This window comes from Podarcis filfolensis (genome assembly GCF_964270895.1).
Source record: "Podarcis filfolensis genome assembly, chromosome: 5".
In the NCBI taxonomy this organism is placed as follows: domain Eukaryota; kingdom Metazoa; phylum Chordata; class Lepidosauria; order Squamata; family Lacertidae; genus Podarcis; species Podarcis filfolensis.
Genome location: NC_139608.1, coordinates 39,134,418 through 39,149,893, shown reverse-complemented (window position 1 = coordinate 39,149,893; position 15,476 = coordinate 39,134,418). Strand labels below are relative to the sequence as shown.

At 44.6% G+C, this 15,476-nt stretch overlaps 2 protein-coding genes across 2 annotated transcripts in view; one reads left to right on the top strand and one right to left on the bottom strand.

The window, feature by feature from the left end:
- The window catches only part of EFHD1 (EF-hand domain family member D1), a 28,890-nt gene extending 17,458 nt beyond the window's left edge, over positions 1 to 11,432 (bottom strand). Inside the window, exon 1 of the mRNA XM_083616380.1 lies at positions 10,857 to 11,432. Within this exon, the coding sequence (XP_083472506.1) occupies positions 10,857 to 11,167 (311 nt within the window). The 5' untranslated portion in view covers positions 11,168 to 11,432. The remainder of the gene's footprint in view (positions 1 to 10,856) is intronic.
- The window catches only part of LOC310763727 (nuclear body protein SP140-like protein), a 116,934-nt gene that overhangs the window by 19,023 nt on the left and 82,435 nt on the right, over positions 1 to 15,476 (top strand). The gene's annotated exons all lie outside the window — the stretch shown is intronic.

Sequence of the window (15,476 nt, the reverse complement as noted above, 5' to 3'; positions counted from 1 at the left end):
TTCTTCAGTGCTGATAATGTAAGATGCCACACCAACAAATTCATGCAGACGAAGCTACAATTTTGTTTCAGAGATAGCAATCAATGTGTTAACATTATGTGAAAAAAGAGGGCTTGACCCAGTTCAACAAGCTCCCAGTGATAGAGGGAGAAAAAATGCAGTTAGAAGCCACCCTTTTTGAATATGTTTGTAAGGAGTGTGCGAGAAGCCCTCCAACCAGGACTGATGAACCCAATGAACTGTATGTCCCACTCTAAAGAGGGAGGCCAAGGCTCCATCCAAGAGAGTTACGGTACTTGTTTCAGATGTAACAAAAAAGGACATATAACCAAATTTTGTGAAGCCCCAAAACTAACGAATTCCCCTTCATTTAAGCAACCAAACACAAGGGAATCAAGATAAAGGGAACAGGACAAAGAAATAATTTAATTTTTATCCCCCCCCCGACAAACCTAGTTGTACACAGCTGTGATACAGTATCAAAGGGCTTGGTTTCATCAAGTGTTTTCTTATCTCCCTTATAAAGAGAAAAAGCAATACTCAAAGGAAGTTGCTATTATCTTGGATTTTCAGTGATAGCCCAAACAGTTGTACTTTTTTAAAAAATGACATTAACACAGCAACAATAAAAGACAAGTCATTTATGATTGTAATGCAAAGGACAAAAAAATTTAGACCACGGGGATGGGTGTATGTCCATGTATTTGCAACTGCTATCAGATGGCACTAGGACTACGCAGGCACTGAACAGGTGGAGGAAGAAATGGAACATTTGCTGTCTCTGCCTCCATTGATGCACCTGTTGTCTCAGTCCTCCATGTGTTCAGCAGAAGTGTGAAAGGGGCTGTATGTATATAGAACTGTACACACATAGGATCCTCTTCCATTTGTTCAGGATCCCCAATGGCTCCAGAGTTCCCAAGCAAATGCACTTAACAGTTGTGTATGCAAACAGCCCATTTCAAGCTACACTGAAACCTGGAACATGATCCCACTCTAGGAGTTCAGAGAACCAGAGGGAACGTCTGCAAGGTCCTAAAATGACAGTGAAAAATATAGGCTGCCACCTAAACAAGGATATTATTGGCTTTGTAGTATTTGACTGTAGTACTTACCACATATTACTTTGAGAGTCGAATGGCCTGACCCTAGCAATGCAGGAGCAATTAGAGGCATTCCTGCCTCTTGCCACACTGACCACCTCATAAACGAAACTGAGCTAATGAAGCGTCGTTGCAGGTATCAGCAATGCAAGACCTGAAGGCAGACTCACAAGCTCAATCTTCAGAACTTACTGAAACTAGCAGCTTGCCCCGAGCAGAGAACGGTTTGAAGGTGAGCTGCAATACTGTGAAGAGTTTCTCCAAAACTGTGAGGAACAGGACCATAATAGTTCTGGAAGACTTCTCATAGTGAAACAGCCAGCTAATCACCATATTTTTCACCCTATAAGACGCACTTTTTCCCCTCCAAAAATGAAGGGGAAATGTGTGTGCGTCTTATGGGGCGAATGCAGGCTCCTTGGCTTCAGCGACAGCAACGCAAAGCCTCCGAAGCCTGCGCTCCAGAGGCTTCACGTTGCTTCTGCTGAAGCCAGGAGAGTCTGCTCTTTGAGGCTGGCGGTGGGGGAAAGCAGCGCTTCCCCCATCGCCAGCCCCAGAGGATGGGGGGCAGCGGAAAGGCGCGTGACGCCTTCCCGCTACTCTCCAACCCGGCTTGGAGGCTGGTGGTGGGGGAAAGCAGGCTTTTCTTCAAGGAGGGACAAGGGACTGACTGGCGGAGTCCGTCCCTTCTCGCTCCTGTGGGCTTTTGCGGGGGATGGGGGAATTCCCCCACCTCCCGCAAAAGCAGGCAAAAGCCGTGCGCTCTTTAAAGGGGCTGCGCGGCTTCTGCTGGCTTTTCTAGGAGGTGGGGTAATTCCCCCACCTCGTAGAAAAGCCCGTAGGAGCCGCACAGCCTTTAAAGAGCGCACCGATGAATATCAGGCATATTCATTCATTTCATTTCACATTTGCACAGCGCTTGATTGTAATAGAACCTCAAAGCATAGACCATAGAGGTGGGAGTTCGTATCCCACTTGATCAGGGTTAGCTGAGTTGGTAAAGCATGAGACTCTTAATCTCAGAGTCGCGGATTTGAGCCCCACATTGGGCAAAATATTCTTGTATTGCAGCGGGTTGGACCGCATGGCCCTTTGGGTCATGTCAATTCTGTGACTGTGTATGCTTACTGGGTGAGCTTGGGCAAACCAGCCCAGCCTTGTGACAGTAAAATGAGGGGGTTGGGGAGGTCTGCTGCCTTGAGCTTCTCAGAAAGGTGGTGCAAAAATGTGAAAAGAAAGAGAAATTACTATAGCACTTGTCAAGAACAAAGTGAAATACACCAGGCTTTCCAGCCTCACTCCTCCTACCCACCCTCCAAAAGAATTCCCCAGCATATGCCTCCTACATATCAGCAGACATTTGCTCTAGAAATAGACATATGGTTTAGAAATTCCTGTTGGTTCTTACTGTTGATACAAGAAATGAGAAGGCTGCTGGTCTAAGCAACAGCTACTAATTTTAACCAACAATTAAGGTTGGCTAAAGTGTGCTCTCTTGTAATGTTCCAACATCAGCAACTCAGATTTCATGCGCTCAATGTTGTCAATCTAGAAAATTTAGAAATACCTTTCTCTACTCTCTGTTTTCGAGGCTAGACATTTTTTGTTTCCAAACATGAAAAAACAAACCAGTGGCATTTTTATTTTATATATTATCTTATTTACTGTATTAACTATTCATTAAGGACCAATTCTTATTATGATTTTATTGCAGTTCCATCAGCATGGAATGTGCTTTACAGAATACAAGAGCCCAAGTCCAAAGGGTTTTTAATCTAGAATGCAACATGGGAAAAACAACACAGGAAGGGAAGGGGAACTGCTCTAAATTAAAGAGCTTACCAAATCTCATTTAAATAATCACCCTTAATACACGGAACAGATACCTGTAAATAATACATGAACTTAAACGATGTCAAGCTTCAAGAGCAGCAATATAGTATTCACCAGAAGTATACAAATTTTACACTAGAGAGTCCATTAACAACCAGAGGCATACCTAGGGGCTAGCAAAACCAACTATTAGATGTATTCCAAATTAAGGGTGTCTAATTAGCATAACAAGAAAGAAAGAGTAACACTTAAAAAAATAAAAAGGATTTGGGTACCCGGGCTGGTCCATTTATAGACATACATTTGTGTTTGTTTCAGGTGGGTGTGGGTGTATAAACAGTCAGGCAGCATCTTTGTTAGGACCAACAGAAACATCAGAAAAAGTGAGCAAGCTTTCAGGTTCTCCAGAAAGCTTCATCAAGCTAGATATTTTAAAGAATATCTAGCTTTGTCTTGCCAACCTAGTGCCATCCAGTTGTTTTTCCAAGTACAACCTATCTAGAGGGCAGCAGGATGAGGAAGGCTGTTCTAGCCTGAGGTGGAGTTCTGGGGAGCTTGAAAGTTTTCTCACTATTTTATGATGTTTTGGTTGGTCCTAATGAAGTTGTTGCCCTGCTGTGGATCTAAAGAAACACTGTCCACAGTGGAAAAAGTAGATTAAGATACCATTCCTAATCCCAGCTGAGCCTGTGTTCTACACTAGCAAAAATTGCCCATGAATTCTAGCATCTAGACTGTAACTCCTTTCACAGTGAGGACTTTTGACTATTTTTCAGTGCTTGCAAAACATCTGGAAGTGCTTGGAGGATCAACTACAACTTCCTTTTCTCCAACAGGCTGACACAGGAGGATGACTGATTGCAATGTCATACCACTGCTCCCTTCCTGGCATGCACTAGTGCTGAAAAGAGTCAGGCTTTGGGTGTGCAGATCTGGCACATTCCCTATATAATTAAAGAGGAGTGTTTAATCAAAACAGAAAAGTTAGCAGTAGTGGTGGTAGCAGCAACAGCAACAGCAACAGCAAGCCCTGCTCCACTCTTTCATACAGTGTGTTCCCCCCCCCTTCTCTCTCCCACACACTATCCTGCAATAATTTGACTGAAGGAATGTGCAAATCACACCAACAGTGTACAGAGATTATTTTCAGAGGCTCTCATAATTAAAGTATCTCTGCAGCCGAACCATCACTGTACAAACCTATCCCTTCTGACTATTGCACATGGCAGTCCATTGGTATCTCTGGCAGAGAAGAATGATGGATGAGGTTTTAAAAAGAGGCACTTCCCTTTTCGGTTGGGGACTCCCCCCCCCCCCCCGCAATCTTTCTTGCCAGATTAACACAGCAGTAAAGAACTTTATACTACCCAGAGCAGCTGGCTGAAAAGGCACAAAGGCAGTGGTCTGGCAGACAGGGAAGCAAGCCACAGCACAGCTGGATCACAGCCAAAGATAAAATCAAAAGACTAGGTATCCCTTCAAGAATATGCACTAACAAAATTGTGGCGGGGGGACGACGACTCCCATTTCACAGTCTACACATCACCACCCCCACTCCAAGAGGGTATATTTGTACATGCTAGACACCAGGGAACAGGTCTGCTTACTGAGTGCAGTAAAATCGTGTAAACACAACACAGATCAGTCAAGTTTTGCTGCAATATTTACACATCATGCCAGAGCCAGAAAGGCAGGGTGGCTGTTTTTTTTAAATATGGTCTTGGACAGGATACACCCGCATTGCTCTGATAGGGGCAGTGATTTCTCCTTACTCCTTTAATTTCTTGCCAGTCAAAGAGGATGAACATTTTAAATCACCAGAAGAGAGTAATTTTCTTTGGCGAGAAGCTTGAAACAAATCAGATCATTCAGGCTGAATGATTTCCACTAACAATTATAGATTAGTGATGCCCACATATACAAGCCAATAGATTTGAACTTCACTGGGATTCTGGAGGTTCAGGTTCCCAGATTCTGATATTTGGAAGTTGTTTTGCATGCTGATGCTTCTGTCGAGAAAACACGCAAAATGTAACATATATCTTCCCCACGCAAGCACCTGGAGAAGAATAATTACAAAGCCATTGCATTATTTTCCTAGTGGTATTAAGATTCAACATTGATTCACTCCTGCATATCCATCACTTGTTACTTTTTCAGATCATTATTACTTTAAACAAAAACAAGAAACAGATTCAGAAAAGTATTGTAGCCATTCTTTACAGATGAATGTGTTTTATTCTTCTAGCAATGAATATTAAGTTGTCAATGCTTCAAGATGTCATCCTTCCTTTGTAGAGGTAGGGAGATGGCACCCCCTGGCCTAATTCCAAATGGATGGCAAGTGGGGGGGGGATAACAGTAGAGATAGAGAAAGCAGGGTGCACAACTGACACTTGGTTCTGGCCCCACCCAACATTAATAGTAACCATTGTTTAGTATAATACGTGAATAAAGACTTCCTCCTCAGCTGTGGTTAAGCAGCCGTCACCCTCTAAAAGCTGCAGAGTAGCCTATAAAGAGGAAAACAACAATAACAACAACAACAACAAACAACAACAGCCCACCCTGAAACTTGGATGCTTTTTCTGGAGCTTTTAACTATTCTGTGGTGTAGCAAACCATAGCTGAAGTGGTTGTCTGTCAGACACCTGAACTTTAATTATGGGTTATCAACCATGGTCAACAATGTCTGTGGTTTAGCATCAAATGTAAGCCAACTTGCCATCATGTTAGCCACCAGCCTGAACAGCTTTAAAGGGGGTTTAAACAAATTCATGGACAAGCCAGATGTGTCTTTTGCTGCTGTGCTACCCTGCAGACCCCCTCAATTACCTGGCCAGGCAGGTGAAGATGCTAGGCACCAAAGGTGGTACCTGGACATCTCCATCCAGTCGCAAAAGGCCAGTTGCCAGTCACAAAATGTGACTGCTGCCCAGCTAATTTCTGACTATCCGTTGCTAAGAATCCTGAGTAGCAGAAGGCTATGGACTTCCCATAGGTATCTGGCTGGCCACTGTGAGAGAACAGAAAGCTAGATTAAATGCAGTTTTCGTCTAATCTAGCGAAGTTCTTCTTTATGTTCTTATGATCTGAAATCGCTCTTCTGGATGACTAGCAACGTTAGAACTAGAATGTGCTTTATTATGTTGACGTGCAGGGAGCAAAAGGAAATATTCTTCACAGCACACAATTGGCCTTTGGAGCTTATTTAGTATGTGGCAAACGGCCAGCGCTAGAGCTGGGTTCAAAAAAGGTCAAAAAGAATGAATGAGAACATTGAATGCTATTAACCAAGATGTTCAGGGCAAAGTATCCCACATTTATTCACTGATTGTTGAAGACAAGTCTGGGGAGTGGGGAACAGCATTTCCAGATACGACCACCTGAGACTAAACTATTTTGTTTGTTACTTCTGCTGTCAATCGCTTTTCCTACACTAAAACATAAAGAGTTGGTCACTGGCTTCAGTAGACCACCATGGAGGTTCTGTAAAACTGTTATTAAGTGTTTAAATACAAGTTGGTATAATAATAATAATAATTTTATTATTTATACCCTGCCCATCTGGCTAGGCTTTCCCAGCTACTCTGGGCAGCTTCCAGCAGAATATAAAAACAAGATAACATGGACGTCATTAAACAAAAAACAAATGGATGTTGGACTCTGAAGCCAGCCAAGTTTTCTAAAGCTAAAATTCTGCTGTGTGCATTTGTCAGGTTTTCTGGCAAAACTGAGGAAAACCCTTTTCCGTAGAATCCCCACGCTGAATAATAATTGCTTTGTTTTCCTAGGTGTTATTTGATCTGGAAGACACTCATAACTATTCTTTTCCCTCCTGGAATTATCCGCCGTTTCCCCACCCCAAGATGATTTTGTTTAATTAGCCGCTGTGCCTTCTACAATTTGAAAAATGGTTTTATTCGAAGGTAAAGGCGACTGTGAACAAAGCTTATCAATACCTAATTAGGGCTGAACAAAGAAAGTTGCATCAGCAGTTGTCTGCACTGGCAGATCTCCCCTGTGTGCTTCAAAGAAGCCTCCTCCCCACATGCTACAGTCCTCGAGGTCTCCAAAACCCAACCCAACCAGCTCCTGAGCTTTCTGACAGACCCAAGGTGGAAAGCCAAGCTTGTAGTTGCTGTGTTTGTCCTGTTGACATGTGAAGTGGGGGAGAGGTTTCTTCATATTTATATCAAAAACGCCCCCCTCACCTGCCTTCCTCCCCATACTCAGTTGCTTCAATTGCTTCTCTCAGCTCTGGCATCAGAGCCAGGCTGGGGAAAAGGCATATAATAAGGAGGTAAGCTGGAGGAAGGGGAAAGGTTTAAGCCTCCATCACCTTCACCACACATACCCTTTGAACCTACAAATGAAGATGCCATCCCCAATGTTATACACAACTAGAGCAGACACATCAACAAACAAATGTGACAGACACCTTCAGCTCTAGTTCTACAGAGCAAAATCTCCAAGGATCTGTTGACACAAAACACATTATACGTTCCTATGTTTTTACTAGGGGCTGCTGCCTCTGCTTTGCCGGGCCCCCATTCTCCACACCTGGCCAACCCCTCCCCTCTTTACATCTGATCAAATCCGTTGTCGTCACCCCCCCGCGTCACCCCAAGCCCCAACCACTTTTAAAGGTGGTTGGGAGGTGCTTCAGAGAGTGATTTGCCAAACTTCAATGCAGCCATGTTTAACAGAGAGTGGGAGGCACTTCAGAGAGCAGTTTGGCCTTCCCCATCTCTCTTGAACAGCTCACCTGGGCCATCCACACTGCTTGCTTGCTCACTCACCTGTTGTTCTGTCATCCCCCTGGAGTTGGCATAGCCGCCTACTGACAGCCTCAAATTGCAGCAAGACATGTTTATGCATACTGGAAGAAACGCATAGCCCACTTGTAATATAGTGCCTTGGCACTGAGGGTTGGAGATGTCCTGACTCTACATGGGAGCTGGACTGGAGCTCACCTCTAGGCAGGAAAGTCATGTTGGCAGAATGGGAAGACAGCTGTTACCTGGAAGGTGGAGGCCAAAATCAAGGGGGCATAGCCTGCAAGGTCTATAGCCCATGGGGCTCATATGCATTCAATATTGCATAGGAAAGCTAGATACTACTTTCCTGGTCGCTGCAATGTTCTTATGGGGAGGCGACGTCTCTCTTCTGTACTGTTACAGAGGTCCTTAAAAATCCTAATGAGGCTCACAGTGTTGACATGTAATGGAAGTGGGAAACCAGGCCTTGGACTGATGAGTGGTCTTAGTTAACACCCAGCTTATTTATATCCCTCCCATTATGGCACTAGCAGCTTTCCTTAGAATGGAGGCACAACTGCTACTGTGGTTTAAAGCAGGTGTGGGGAACCACTGGCCTGCCAGAGGTTGCTGAACTACAGCCCCCATCATTCCTGGCCATTAGCCACGCCGGCTGGGGCTGATGGGAGTTGTAATTTAGTTACACCTGGCACCCAAAAGTTCCCTACACCTGTTTTAAAGTGAAGTAAAATACACAGCATTTGCTTCTGTCTTTCATAACTAGCCCACAGACAGTGCTTGTCTTTTTGCTTCTGGTAATAAAGAATTCTGTTAATTCTGCCCTTGGGCTTTGCATTATGAGCAATGCAGTTGCCCTTCAGTGTACTGGTAAAAATGCAGTTATTTCTACCTACCACAAGAAGAGGCACGTGGATGTTATTTAAGAGCAGCGTGGTCTCAGAAGCACTTTCAGTGCTGGGATAGAATCATGGACTTGCAGAGTTGGAAGGCACCCCGAGGGTCATCTAGTCCAACCCCCTGCAATTGCTCTGTGCTGTAAGGCTCAGGTGGGTGGATTAGTAGCAATTACAGAAAATAATGAAGGGTGGGCTACAATTTTTGTTATTAAATAATAATGAAATGAAGTATCAAGCAGCTTCTCCTTAATTCTGAGGTTTCATGCAACCGTCTGATGGGGGCAATCTATTTCAGTTCTTTGTCTCAAGGGGAGTGGAACAGAAAGTGTGCCTCTTTTTCAGTTTCACTGGTTACACAATCTCCACTCTCTTGGCTTGGGATGTGCTTTATGTCTTCAGATTTCTATCTCAAGGATGTGATCAACTTTGTACTTGGTCCCTAGCTCCACCAACAGCCTCTCCTTAAACAAAACAAATACCAATCAGGGGAAAACCATAGTCAAAGTCAAGGGATCTTTGTTGCAACACTAAATGCTGATGGAGTTGTTATAGCTATACACCTCATAATGCGCTGTCCTGCCTCATTACAATGGCTATTTCAGCACCATCATAAATAGCTGTTTGGGGTCACATTTTCTTCCAGGACTACAGGTTTATGGATAAAACAAACCTTTATCAACTAGATAAAAGTAGTGCTAACATACTTAGCATAGTAATAAACAAAAACACCACTACCACCCCAGACAGTTTAAACTACTAGCCAATTACACTGCCTGAATAGTGTTTTTCTAGGAGACAATATTAAACTACAACCTACAACTTTCAGAACACATCAGCCAGTACACTTCCACATCCTACGCATGTTAGGAAGTAAGTCCCACTAAGTTCAGTGGGACACGTAATTGCAACACTGACTTAAGGAAGCTATGCTAGCATAGACTTACTAAGAAAAGGCAGCCCCAAAAGTCCCTTTTCAAAGGGTGCTTAAGCAAGACTGGAACAAGTGACAAATAGTCATATTTCACGACTTAAAAGGAACATGCTAAATATAACTGCAGTTGGCTTTGCAGAGATGGGGACGGTCAAACTTTTTTTGTTGTTGCAGTGTGGCTTTTGAGCATTGCTACCAAGTATAAACTGCTCCAAAGCTAGACCACAGAAGAAAAACAAACCTTGAGATGACTGATACAAGAGGTGCAGTTCACACACAGTGGTCCCAGTTCTGCAAGTTGAAAACGGCAACCTGTTTTACAACTTAGTGAGTGTAAACTTTAAAAATAAAATAAAAATAGAGATCCTTTTTCACTTTTTCTCATTCATAAGACTATACAGTACTGCAGGAAGAGTAGCAAAGGAAAGAAGTGCAGGCACCTGAATGCTACTAACCTGGGGGGTACTTAAAAGCTCTACTTTCCACAACGACCAGGGTAGATGTAGTTCTGCAAGGCTATTCTCAACCTGCTTTGCACAAAATAAGTGAAAACCCAGACTCAGGCGTCTCCAGAAAAGAGCTGCAATTAAAGAACTCCTAGTTAAGAAACCAAGCTTGACATCCATTCTACAGAAGCAGTTCTTGGGTTTAGCCTGCAATCCTATGCACAGTTACCTGGGAGTAAACTCCACTGAACAGAATGGGTCTTACTTCGGAGTAAACATACAGAAGGTCATAGTTCTCTTTTCATTTCATACAACCACTAAGAATGGGGGGGGGGGCGGCGGCGGACAAAATTGCTGCTTCTCAATAGCCAACCACTCACACCTACCCCCAGATCACAAGAGCTTCAAGGCACTTTTCCCGTGGCTACCAAACCAGCAGTCGTGTGAAATAGTACTTGACCGGATTCAGCCCGTGCTTCCAGTGAAGGCTCGGTTGCAGAACGTTTTACTAGTTAAAGGCCGCAACATTAAAGCTGCCATCATACATACATACACACACACACATTTACTGGAGAGTAAATCCTAGTGAACTAAACGGGTTGGGTTTTTTCCCCTGCCTAGAAAACATGCATGGCTTGCATGCAATCCCGATCTCCATCAGCAGAGGAGCTGCTTACTCCGTGGAGCTCAACGGGATTTTCTTTTTTTTACACCTCTGAACTAAAGGCGCTGAGAACCGCGCCGCATCCGTGCAACTCCAAGCGCACGTGCAGCCGCCCGGTTCTACTCCGAAGCAGGCGCCTTCCACTCCGTACAGGAACCCGGGCTAGGGAGGAAAGGAGGGCCGGGGACGGGGCGGTGCTTACAGTCGGAAGAGCCGCTCCATGTCCTTGATCTGCCGGCGGCTGAACTCCTTGAACTCCGTGTAAGGATTGAAGATCTGGGCGAAGCGGGGCCGCGCCGCGCCCACGTTGATGTCCTGCCTGCGACTCAGCTTGGCGCTCAGCTCCGGGTCCGCGGAGGCGTTCACGGGGTTCTGGTCGTCGTCGTCGTCCGGCTCCGCCAGGCTCGCCTCGGACCCCGCGGGCTCGTCGCCGTCCTCGGGAGGAGCCTCCGAAGTGCTGCCGTCCCGCAGCAGCCGGCGCTGCAGCTTCTGGGCCAGCTCGGCCGAGGCCATGTTGCGGGGCGAAGAACGAGCGGCGGCGGCGAGAAGAAAAACCTCCGCGGGGCCACTTCGCTCCTGCGCTGAGGAAAGAAGTCTGCCGGCCCCGAACTTTATTCTAAGACTTGGGCGAATTGGCGGGGAAGGCGAGTCAGGGCCAGGGGGCGGGGAGGCGGAGGGAGGCCGGGCCGGGACTTAAGGAGGCGCCGGGGAATTGGCGCGCTCCAGGCTCGGCCTCGGGAGACTCTGCCTTGCAGGGGAGCCGGAGGTTGTTCTCCATTAGTTCCTCTGCCCCCGCACCTGTTCGCTCTGACTCAACGTTTCGCCTTTATTTCTTCATGGCTGGAAGCCGACTTTCATTATTCCAGAGCGCATACATGCACTCACGCGCGTGTATATATATATATATATATGCAACCAGCAATGAGGTTATCCTCTTCAGTGGGGTTGTCCCAGGACAGTTCACCACACCTTTACACCATCTGTGCTACTGACTGACAAACTTTGTTGAAATATAAACACACACACAAAAATCAAGTTGAGTCGTGTAAAAATAAATAAATTAAGCAATGTACACTAAATTCGCTTCTAGGGCCCCTCTGGGATTAGGGGCCCTGAACTGTAAACTGCATCAGTTTTATAGTGGATGGGCCCCTGACACACACACACAAGCTAAGGAAGCAGCTGCACCTCCTCTAGCTGAAAGCATAAACTTAAACTTCCCTGGGTGAATGCACTCTATATTTCACACAAAGTGGTTCTGTTTACCTCATGCTTTGGATCTTTCTCTTTTCCTACTCCCACCCCCCTTCACTCCATTTTAAATCACCAAGTGAGCCGAGTACTATTTATTTGAGGGTTCAGGAGTGTCACTTCAGATTATGGTGAGGGAGAAGGGAGATTTATAGTAAAAGGTTCCCCTGTCTGGTGTTCTTCAAATGTAAGGTTGTAGAACAGTATGCTGTGGCTATTAGGACATGCACTTTCTCTCAGAAGTGAGGGGACCTGCACTTTGGGTATTCAGGTAAAGTACAAATAGACCCGTATGCAACAGGAACTTGACTGTGTCTACTTGGAAGTAAATCTGGCAGTTTTCAATAGGGTTTACTTAAGTGTGCGTAAAGGTAAAGGGACCCCTGACCGTTAGGTCCAGTCGCGGACAACTCTGGGGTTCTGGTGCTCATCTCGCTTTACTGGCCGAGGGAGCTGGCGTACAGCTTTTGGGTCATATGGCCAGCATGACTAAGCCGAGCCAGAACAGCGCACAGAAACACCGTTTACCTTCCTGACGGAGCGGTACCTATTTATCAACTTGCACTTTGACGTGCTTTCGAACTGCTAGGTGGGCAGGAGCAGGGACCAAACAACGGGCGCTCACCCCATTGTGGGGATTCAAACCGCCGACCTTCTGATCAGCAAGCCCTAGGCTCTGTGGTTTAGACCACAGCGCCACCCCCCTTTAAGTGTGCACAGGTGTGCAGTTTCAACACCTGCAACCCAGTACCCACAGAACTGTGAACTGGCCACAAGTAGAAGCTCCATCAATATATGGATCACATGTTGATCCAAACAGTGGAGGAGCTGCTCCCTGGTGGCCCTACCTTTTCTAAATGAAACTGCTGGCTGTGATTTCACCCTAGAATTGAACTAAATTTTCTCTTTCCAGTTCTTGGTGCATCAAAACACATTGAAGAATTTTTGTTTATTTGCTGTGATTTCAGCTGTTGAAGCAATAGCACCTTACATTTGAAGCACATTGTTTGCCCCGAAGGATTCTGTTAAGGGTTCTGGAATTGTAGCTCTGTGAGGCTTCCTGCTAATCAACCCTCTAAATACCAATTTATGATATATTATTTGTTCCGCAGCTTTGTTTTTAACATTTCAAATATAAGCCATCCTAAATAAATAAAAGCCAGGGTGCAAATTATGATTATGATAATGTTTATACAATTTCTAACAGGGCTGGGAAATAACAAGGAAGGAAAAGAGATCTGTGCATTTCCCACATGTTTAAATTATGAACACTTAAAGCAGTTATGAGGTAAATGTATAGTAAATGATCTACTCCAAAATATGGCATATAACAAGCTTTATTAGTTACGTCCTTGATAACATGTTTGACTACCTTCTAAGGCAGAAGATGGAAATACAATATTTAATTTGATTAAATGATTAAAGAAAGCCCACACTTTCAAAGTATATTTATGTATGGCGTTAGGGCTGTGATTATAGAAGCTGTGGGACCAGTTATTCCATGTTAATTCAGAATAAAATGATGTGATCCATCTTTTACATCTTGCCCCAAGCTACTGTCCAGCTCTGACCCTCCTGTATGGCCTCCTTTTTGTTGGGAAAATCTGCTTCTAATACTTAAGAGAAGGTGTCTTGTTTCCTCGCCCTCATGAAGGCATGAGGTCTTGGAATTTGCCCATCCCAGCATAGAGGAGCCTCCTTAAATTTGCAGTGGCACGCCTCCTCCCACATATCTCCTGGGGTCTAAAATAAACTAGAACCAAGTCCCAAGTACAATGCTATGCTTTGGCTCTCTGTTTTCCAAAAGGGAACCAGCAGAGGTTTTCTTTTCTGTGTGGGTGTGGTCATGTCTCTTTTTAAGTTCTTATTCCACTATTTCCCCAGAGATCTGTCTGATAAGAAGTGATTTATGTGTTCATTTTCTCAAGTGCATTTTTTGTCAGAACAGGAGCTAGTCAATTTGCATGATCAAAAGGGCTTTGTTTAAAATCCTAAATACTTGTTTGTGTCTGTCATGGGGAAGCTTGGCCAGGGGACTTCCAGGCTTTTCCTGCAGTTAAAAGAATATTCAGAAATCCTAAACCTAAGGGCTACATATAACAAACGTCCTTAGGGCTAAGATCAACATTTTTTTCTGACTTGAGTCATCCTGAATGCTTTCTCCCATCTCCAACCACTGCTCACATCTCTATTGACTTTATTTTACTCTGCCTTAGTGCCAAACCACTTGTTGGCATCAGTCTGTCTGAGAGACAATGGAGTGCACCTGTAGGGAGGGGTTGAAGTCAAACTGCTGCATTAGCAGCACTGAAGTGACCTCCTTGGAGGTCCTGGGCTACCCAGAGGACAATATCTATCCTCTCCACCTTGCTGATGTGGTCCAAAGGAAATCAGAGCAATACGTTTGACACCAGCTTAGCTACAGGAGTTGTCAGAAAAAGGTGTACAAGGCACTATCCAACTATTTTAGGGACTACACTCCAGATTTTTGTATGGTTTACTCCTTAGCCTTTCCTTCTCCCAAACATCCTGCAAGGCAGCAGAGATTTAGGATCAAAGGTTTCTGACTTCTAGATAGGTTACCTTCCCAGGTTGACGAGCCCCAACTTTTGATACTCATCAGCTACCCTCACCTGGTTTAGCCGGCCAGTTGAAGCCGTTCTTGGGATGTGGCTGCTGTCACATGCTGACAGTTTCTAGGATCCACAGGTGAGGGCAGGGTGGGGACCAAGATGGACAAACTACCCCAGAAGGAGAACAATGTGTCCCCAACCAGAGGTGCTACCAACACCCCTAACACCCTCCCACACTGTTTTTCATCATATGTGATAATCCCAGATAAAGTAAAAGTAGAACTTTAGGCTGAAGGAAAAACATGAAAGTCTTGTATACCTTAAAAGACTACTAACACATTCCTGTAGCAGAAACAAGTGTAGAAGCATACAAAAAGGACCAGGCCAGGCCATAGTCTGAGCAATCCTTCACCAGGGCTTAGCAATAAACTTGGGGTTTTTTGTGTTTGGCTTATCTCTGGAATATGTAAAGCAACCTGATACTGTCCCTGGCAACAACCAGGCTTATCCATTCCCATAAGTGATTAAGGTATAAGGCCTTTACCTCAGACAGAGGATGTGGCCTCTAGGCAGCCTGGGGGCTTTCCCTTGGTTGGTTGGTTGGTTTGCTTGTTTTTTTTTGCCAGTTAATAACTGAACCAGTCTACTTTATTCCTAAGGTTCATTTGAACAAGTCATCTCAAACTACCTGCTCTGTAAAATCCTTCTGCAGGACACCTAGCTGTACTTCGTATCAATCAGGCAAAATAGCTAGGATTGTGTAGGCTGATTTGTACAGATCATTCTGCTTCATGACAGAGATCTTGGTTAGATAGTCCTTCTAAGATTCCATTTGTATCAAAGCCCTTCTTTAAATACTATTTAAAGATGCAGTTAAATTTAAAAAAACCTTTTGATTGAAGGTGTTCCAATTAGCTGAGCAGCAGTTGTTTGTTTTTTAAGCGTTAATCATTTTTAATTTTATGTATTTATTTATACCCTGCCCTTCTTTATGTATT